Genomic DNA, 8,831 nt, shown 5'->3' with positions numbered 1-8,831 from the left:
TGATGTGGATGACGTGAACCCCACAACTGTCTCAGAAGGTGGACATTGCTGGACCTGATTGTCTCGGTGGACAAGTACGAACTGGGTTGAAAACTTCTCCTGAAACTGAAACATCCATACAAGCAAGCGTCCTTCTCGTGTTCATTCTGTTAAACTGGAGATTACCGCTCTCTGAAGTCTGTGCTTTCTTTGTTGCGGCAACAAAGGAGGGTGTCCTAATATCTTGGTGTCTTGTGACAAGGGTTGTTTCAAACTTTTCCTTTCGTGTGTAACCATGGACACCTGACTGACTGACTGACGCAGTGGTCAGGCGCCGCACGTTGTCCACGCGGACGGTCGCAGTTCGTGTAAAAGCCAACACAAGCTCGGGCCCCAGTTCACCATGTCCTCCCCGAGCAAGATGCACGACCCCATGTTCCAGTACGAGACCCACTTCCCAGAGCGCCTGTCGCGCCTTCACCTGGGCAACGAGTTCGGCCACTCGGGCTCCTTCAAGAAGCTGCGCAAGACGCGGCAGCGCACGGGCATCCGCTACAAGACGCAGCCCGTCACCTTCGACGAGATCACGGAGGTGGACGAGGACCCGGCGCCCGAGGAGAAGGGGGGCGAGGAGGGGGCCGGGGAGGGGCCGGCGAGGTCTGGCCGCGGGCTGATGGGTCAGTTCCAGGCCTTCTCCCGCTCCATGGACGGCCTGCTGCCCCGCATCCCCGAGCAGAGCGTGGAGGCTTGCTCCCTGTCGGGACCGGCCGCCCGCCGGCACCACTTCCACCATCACCACCACCACCTGGACCGGCCCCCCAGCATCCCCAGCATCCCCGAGAGGTCCGAGACGGCCGGCAGGTCCCCCGGGGTCCAGGCCGACTCTTCCTCCTCCCCCTCCGCCAACCCCTTCTTCCCCCCCTCAGCCCCCATCCCCATCCCCACCCCCGGCCCCAGAGAGGACAGGCTGCAACAAGGCCAGGCCGAGGAACAAGGGGCCGCAACCTCCTCTTCCCCTTCCTCCTCCCAGCAGGGGCAGAACACCCTGACGGTGCAAGGAGGAGTGGTGGGGGAGGAGGGAGGAGGAGGAGGGGGTGAGGCATCAGGAGCCAAGCCCATCCCCTCCCCCAACATCGGCCCCAGGCGGCAGAAGGTGACGGCCAAGGCCAAGAAGAGGCAGAAAGCGGCGGAGGAACAAGGGGCGCCCGGTACCTAGCCCTCCTCCTCCTCCCCTCACCACCCCGCCACTGGTCCTCTGGCCCCAGTGGTTGGCCTGACTCCGTGATGGTGTAGTCTGCCAGTCCGCCATGGTGCTTCTGTCTGTGTGTTACCTGGGTAGGGACGTGTTGTCAGGACTGTACGGTGTACACACCCTCTGTGTGTTACCTGGGTAGGGACGTGGTGTCAGGACTGTACAGTGTACACACCCTCTGTGTGTTACCTGGGTAGGGACGTGTTGTCAGGACTGTACGGTGTACACACCCTCTGTGTGTTACCTGGGTAGGGACGTGGTGTCAGGACTGTACGGTGTACACACCCTCTGTGTGTTACCTGGGTAGGGACGTGGTGTCAGGACTGTACGGTGTACACACCCTCTGTGTGTTACCTGGGTAGGGACGTGGTGTCAGGACTGTACAGTGTACACACCCTCTGTGTGTTACCTGGGTAGGGACGTGGTGTCAGGACTGTACAGTGTACACACCCTCTGTGTGTTACCTGGGTAGGGACGTGTTGTCAGGACTGTACGGTGTACACACCCTCTGTGTGTTACCTGGGTAGGGAGGTGGTGTCAGGACTGTACAGTGTACACACCCTCTGTGTGTTACCTGGGTAGGGGGGTGGTGTCAGGACTGTACGGTGTACACACCCTCTGTGTGTTACCTGGGTAGGGAGGTGGTGTCAGGACTGTACGGTGTACACACCCTCTGTGTGTTACCTGGGTAGGGAGGTGGTGTCAGGACTGTACGGTGTACACACCCTCTGTGTGTTACCTGGGTAGGGGGGTGGTGTCAGGACTGTACGGTGTACACACCCTCTGTGTGTTACCTGGGTAGGGGGGTGGTGTCAGGACTGTACGGTGTACACACCCTCTGTGTGTTACCTGGGTAGGGACGTGGTGTCAGGACTGTACGGTGTACACACCCTCTGTGTGTTACCTGGGTAGGGACGTGGTGTCAGGACTGTACGGTGTACACACCCTCTGTGTGTTACCTGGGTAGGGACGTGTTGTCAGGACTGTACGGTGTACACACCCTCTGTGTGTTACCTGGGTAGGGACGTGTTGTCAGGACTGTACGGTGTACACACCCTCTGTGTGTTACCTGGGTAGGGACGTGGTGTCAGGACTGTACGGTGTACACACCCTCTGTGTGTTACCTGGGTAGGGACGTGGTGTCAGGACTGTACGGTGTACACACCCTCTGTGTGTAACCTGGGTAGGGAGGTGGTGTACACACCCTGTCATTACTGCAGTAGTCGTTTCTTCGCATGTCTGTGTCAGTCAGTTCTGGAGAGTCGTTTTGTCAGGCATGCTGTACTATTTATATGATTATGGAATTCTTCTGTTTATGTATGGGACTCGTGTTTGTATTTTGTCCATTTCCCCATTTTTTTTGTGTGTGTAACATATTTAAAATGTTCAATAACAATGATAATAATTATGGAATAAAAATATTTTGAACATGTAACTTATCGTATGCAGTCTGTGTGGAAGTTTAATAATCTGCAGTGGAACACCAGTTAAGTAGATCTGTATCTACAGCAGCACAATAATCTGCAGTGGAACACCAGTTAAGTAGATCTGTATCTACAGCAGCACAATAATCTGCAGTGGAACACCAGTTAAGTAGATCTGTATCTACAGCAGCACAATAATCTGCAGTGGAACACCAGTTAAGTAGATCTGTATCTACAGCAGCACAATAATCTGGATTCGCTGTGTTCACACAGAAAGCTGCGTGTGTATGGTGTGGCGGAAGGCAGCGCCAGGGGTTAGGTATACATGTGCCAACGTTATTTCAGGACATGTTGAGGTATTTCCCCGCCTATACCGAGCCCTGGACACAGTGGCTAAGAATGAAGTCACTGCCCTGGTGGCCTGTGAAAAGCAATGGGACCTTCAACCAAAAGGTACTTCATGTTGGAAACAAATCCTTTGCTTATTTGTTGGTCAGAGTAGCAAAACAACTTGGACATATCAAGTGACATTTTTCAGGCATTCTGTCCACAGGTCTGAGAAAGACGTTCCGAGGCGTGTCAAGGTTTCGTCTGTGAGCAAAGGGGGATAAAAACAGAAGGAAAGGATTTTGTTTTGTACAGCGTTCAACAGTTAACTGCCCCTTCTGTTCCTTTGCCACGTGTCTTTCATTTCCCATGATGCCTCCGTGAACAGGAATGTCGGTGACGGCCGTGGTGACCGCTGTGAAAATGTCACTGACAGGGCAGTGAGGGCACTGTTGGACGTTATGTTGAATGTGATCACTTGGCGCTTCTTCTTCCTCTTCTTTCTTCTTCCTCTTCTCCTTCTTCTTCTTCCCCTTTACCCCGCAAAGTAGGCAGCCGCAGCCCCGTTTTCGGGGGTATGCATGCTCGGTGTTTTCTTGTTACCATACTTCACCAAACACTGGCATTGATTACCGGATCTCTTACGTGCGCATCTGATCTTCTCCATGCAGGAGATGATTTCGGGCACTAAGAAATATGCACATCTTGTTAATCTGGAAGATCGGAAAAATCTCAACCCTTAACTTTCCAGGCGTTGTAACCGGGATTTGAACACAGGACCCTCAACACTTGAACCGCTTGTCTATTGCGTCCGTCACGCAGAGGTTCAACAGGGCAAAAGAGTTGGTCCAGTGTAACAGTTATTAACGAGTTTTCGTTTAATTTCTGCCCTACTGTCCCGGGCCTCTCGTAGTTCAGAGAGCCGTGATGCGCGGCAGGTGGTCCTGTCTGCTGTCAGTGTCTACGTCAATGCCTGGCCTTTCGGTAGCTGTCGCTAAGTGCACGTGCAACGCGGAGGCTGAACACTCATCTGTGTAGTTTTTAAGGAACCTGATCACGTTTTGCAATCAACCCTTGTGTCGGAACAGGATGTCTGCAGTTTTAAAACAATTATTTTTATTTTCATTTAGTGCTCTGGTCATCGTCAATATTCTGCTGTCTTGTTTCAACGCAGTGTAGTTTTCAAAGAGAGAGAGGGATTAAGGGATTAAGTAATGGTGTAGAGGTGATGATTTCGAAGAAGGAAAGAAAATTGTTCCAGTGTTGTAGTGATGGGTATTCCTGGTATGGAGTGAAATATTCTTGGTTCTGAGGTCATCCTGGTTTGTCAGCGCTGAAGTGAGAAAGCTGTAACCATACGGGAAAGAGCTAAAAAGAACCGCCATTATTTATTTATCTATTTATTTACCATGACCGGTTCTTTCATTGGTTCAGCTGGTTGATAAAGGTGCAGTGATGTTTGTGGTGAGTCGTGTTATTGAACACAGTATTACTTCTTTTTTTTTGCCATCTAAACATTTGGTTTTTGTCAGGTTTACATAATTATGATATATCGTTATTCGTGTAACACATAAATATCGTACTGTTAAGAATTGCATTGTTTGTACAAACATGTGGCCTAAAACCCCCCTGTATATGTCTTCCTCCCCCTCGCGTTCATTAAGAGTATTATTGTATTATATTCCATATATTACATTAAAATGAACAGGCTATTATTTATTGTATTCTAATTGTGTTTATATATGAAATGGAGATACGTAAAAAAAAAAAAAAAGAAAAAAAAGAAAAAAAGCTCCATTCTGTCCATTCTCGGATATTGGCCCATTTGATGTGGGTGCACTGTGATGTGTCGTGTTTCAGTGCATGACTTCTTTGTCACGGCAGATTTCGTGGTGTGAGGGTCGTGTTTCAGTGCATGACTTCTTTGTCACGGCAGATTTCGTGGTGTGATGTGTCGTGTTTCAGTGCATGACTTCTTTGTCACGGCAGATTTCGTGGTGTGATGTGTCGTGTTTCAGTGCATGACTTCTTTGTCACGGCAGATTTCGTGGTGTGAAGGTCGTGTTTCAGTGCATGACTTCTTTGTCACGGCAGATTTCGTGGTGTGAGGGTCGTGTTTCAGTGCATGACTTCTTTGTCACGGCAGATTTCGTGGTGTGATGTGTCGTGTTTCAGTGCATGACTTCTTTGTCACGGCAGATTTCTTGGTGTGATGTGTCGTGTTTCAGTGCATGACTTCTTTGTCACGGCAGATTTCGTGGTGTGAAGGTCGTGTTTCAGTGCATGACTTCTTTGTCACGGCAGATTTCGTGGTGTGAAGGTCGTGTTTCAGTGCATGACTTCTTTGTCACGGCAGATTTCTTGGTGTGAAGGTCGTGTTTCAGTGCATGACTTCTTTGTCACGGCAGATTTCGTGGTGTGAGGGTCGTGTTTCAGTGCATGACTTCTTTGTCACGGCAGATTTCGTGGTGTGAGGGTCGTGTTTCAGTGCATGACTTCTTTGTCACGGCAGATTTCGTGGTGTGAAGGTCGTGTTTCAGTGCATGACTTCTTTGTCACGGCAGATTTCTTGGTGTGAGGGTCGTGTTTCAGTGCATGACTTCTTTGTCACGGCAGATTTCGTGGTGTGAAGGTCGTGTTTCAGTGCATGACTTCTTTGTCACGGCAGATTTCGTGGTGTGAAGGTCGGGCCACGTAGTGTAGTGGGGAGCTCGGTGCCATAACCCGGCCCACCTTTTTTTCCTTTTTTTTTCTCTCCTTTTTGTTTTGTATGTGTGTATATATCTCTTTACCTATCAGCGTGGACTTTTTCTGTAGAATTTTGCTAAGGAAACCTTTTATGTTGTCGTGGGTTCTTTTACCGTGCGCTAACTGCACTTTGCCACACCGGCCTGGACCTCAGTTTATTATCGTCTCATCCAAAAGACTAGCACACAGCCCAGCGCATGGGGGTATATCGGAGAGCGGTCTGTCTGTTGCTGGTGTGGTGGGCTTATTTGCTGGAATCGAACCCGAGACCTTCGCTTCCTAGACGGTGCTGCACGCCCAGTGAGGACTGGGTGGACCTCGCTGTGCAGCGCTGTGGAGCAAGTCTGGCTGTGACTGAGACCAAGGAGCTGTCCCATGGCGAGAAGTCCATGTCCAGTCAGCTTCCTCTCTCACCACTAATGTACTCCGTTACTCGTAGCCTGCACTGGCTGCTCATTTGGTACAGGGAGTTTGAAACAGCGTTGTATGTAAAAGAAACTGTACGAGCATTTATCCCATGAAACATGTTTTGTCCCGAGATGTATAAGAAGTCAGAATAAAAACACTTGTCAAAGGAAAATGTACAGTTAGTGATGTGTGCAATGAAATTTGTGAGCTCTGTCGAAATATGGAATTGAATATTCAGTGATGAATAAAGCTTGCACAAGTGAGTGCTTGCAAATACGTGTGTCAGAGAGAGAGAGAGAGAGAGAGATCTAAACTCGGTATCAATCTTTTGCGTCAAATTTCAAGAAAATCTTTTCTTCTTCTTGTTTGCAGTCAACCGTAATTCATCATTCACCACAAGGCCAGTTGAGTTCCCAATCCATCCGGCATCACTGACACACGACCAAATGGGCAGAATTCCCTGGTACGCCTGTACACAGCATCACAGCCAAACCATAATAAGCAATTTCCCGTCAGCAGCTGACTTCAAACTTTGTCAGGACGCATGGCATAACTTTTTGTTCAAAGAATGTTTAAAACAGGTAATGTTTTACAGACAACACTCTGTAACATAAACTCTCGCGCATATGCAAGCACGCACTCACTCAGAAAAAAACTAACTAAAAACAACAACAAAAACACAACCAAACAAACAAAAAACCACTACCTAGCACTCTTTCCATCACACACGAATGAACACAGACATCCTTACAACGGTTCAATTCAGTTCAGTTACTCAAGGAGGAGTCACTGCGTTCGGACAAATCCATATACGCTACACCACATCTGCCAAGCAGATGCCTGACCAGCAGTGTAACCCAATGCGATTAGTCAGGCCTTGAGGAGAAAAAAAAGGTACATAAACAGATAAATGGATACATGATTAAATCAATGAATGAATAAGTAAATAAACAAATGAATAAGTAAATAAATAGATAAGCTAATAACATACAACGTCCTCGTAAAACTAGCCTACACATTCTTTATATATCCCTCCTTCTCTCTCTGTGTCTCTGTCTGTGTGTCTCTGTCTGTCTGTCTTTGTTTCTCTCTGTCTCTCTGTCTCTGTCTCTGTCTCTCTCTCTCTCACCACTAAACACGCACACGCGCGCGCTGTTTCCCAGATAGTGGACCATGTGTGCATGTGACCATGTCTCAAGAAGTACCAGTCTGAGACCTGACGGCTGTCCAATGCATCGAAATTTTAATCAGCTGTAATTTCTCAGTCAAGCAGTAACATCCACCCAAATCTTGCAGTAAAACCGAGAACACATCAATTGTGAGCAGTGTGCCGGACTAGCACGTGGTTGGTTCAGAAACATGGACCTTCAGCCCGCTGACACACAGACAGACACACAGACAAGACAGACAGACAGACACACACGTGGACAAAGCACAGTCCAAACCGGTCAGAACACAAAGACCGTGAGAAAATTAACGTGACTGATTGGACGCCAAGATGTCAATGGTGCGTAGGGATTTTGTTGTTGTTGTTTTGTCCAAAGGTCAGAAGTTGTTAATGATTTGTTTCTTCCTTGTGTATTTCTTTGTTTCTTTTCCTTCTTTCGCCTGTCTGTCTTCAGGCTTTCCATCCTTGTTACCTCCCTTCTTTCTCCGCCGTCTGTTCCTTCTTTTGTTCCCCTCCTTGCTTCCTTCCTTTTCTTTCCGTCTTCCTGTCTTCTTAGTCCCTCTCCCTTCCTCACACTCCTTCCTTCCTGTCTTCCTTCCTTTTCTTTCCGTCTTCCTGTCTTCTTAGTCCCTCTCCCTTCCTTTCACTCCTTCCTTCCTGTCTTCCTTCCTTCCTTCCTTCTCTCCCCTGTCCCCTGTGTTGCCATGAGCGCCCCCTGTCAACAGTGTCCCTGATCACAGCCATTAACCTTTTCACTCCCATCCGGCAAACCCGCCCCGTCTCACCTCACGCATTTTCTGTCGCCGATGCCAGTTGTTTTTTTTGTGTTTTTTTTTTACCCCCCTTTGCTGCCAATTCTCTCCCTTGCAACAAACTGCATGTCGCCTCATCTAACATTCCCCTTTCCTCCAATTTCCCTGGCGTCGCATTGACAGAACACAGGAGAGTTGAAACAAAAAGGAAAAAAAAAGGCATCTGTTTTGCAGACAGTCACATTGCTGCAGCGAAAGGTCAGGGTCGCGAGAAACGTGTGTTTCGGTCATGACAGGGAAGAAAAGTTTGTGATATGTGGCGTTTTGATTGTTGCCGACACAAACGCTGCATACAGCTTGCTCTGCAAACGACCGACAGCAGTGGACGTGCATTATGAAACGCTGCTGACAAAACTTCAAGAGTTTGCTCTTTTCTTCTTCTCGTTAATCGGCTGTAAATACTGTCAACTTCATAGAGGCTGCGTCGTTAAAGTGCTCACTGGTCCTTCTATACCACACCGCATCAGCTTGAAAAAACAAACAAAATTTAAAAAAAAAACCAAAAAACCAAGACACACACACACACACAGCAACTAAAATTAAAAACAACAACAAAAAACGGCTACACAATAACAGCAGATACTTGACCAAAGTATAAACCTATGACGTGGTTTCAGTTTCAGTGAGGTGCCATAGTGTGGGGACTTTGTGTGGCTTCAGTTTCAGTGAGGTGCCATAGTGTGGGGACTTTGTGTGGTTTGTTTCAGTGAGGT

At 48.4% G+C, this 8,831-nt stretch overlaps 1 protein-coding gene and 1 long non-coding RNA gene across 2 annotated transcripts in view; both read left to right on the top strand.

The window, feature by feature from the left end:
• Positions 1-19, top strand: part of LOC143282651 (uncharacterized) — a 73,690-nt gene extending 73,671 nt beyond the window's left edge. The window contains exon 3 of the long non-coding RNA XR_013055286.1: positions 1-19. This exon is cut by the window's left edge and continues 446 nt beyond it. This is a non-coding gene — a long non-coding RNA (uncharacterized LOC143282651).
• Positions 20-236: 217 nt separating this feature from the next.
• LOC143282650 (uncharacterized) lies at positions 237-6,401 on the top strand. The gene has a single exon (XM_076588303.1). The coding sequence runs from the start codon at positions 383-385 to the stop codon at positions 1,193-1,195; it is 813 nt and encodes a 270-aa protein (XP_076444418.1). The 5' UTR covers positions 237-382; the 3' UTR covers positions 1,196-6,401.
• Positions 6,402-8,831: the final 2,430 nt, after the last annotated feature.

The sequence above is a fragment of the Babylonia areolata genome, chromosome 6 (assembly GCF_041734735.1).
Source record: "Babylonia areolata isolate BAREFJ2019XMU chromosome 6, ASM4173473v1, whole genome shotgun sequence".
Classification (NCBI taxonomy): Eukaryota; Metazoa; Mollusca; class Gastropoda; order Neogastropoda; family Buccinidae; genus Babylonia; species Babylonia areolata.
The sequence above is the reverse complement of the archived record's forward strand: the minus strand, read 5'-3'. Positions and strand labels throughout refer to the sequence as shown.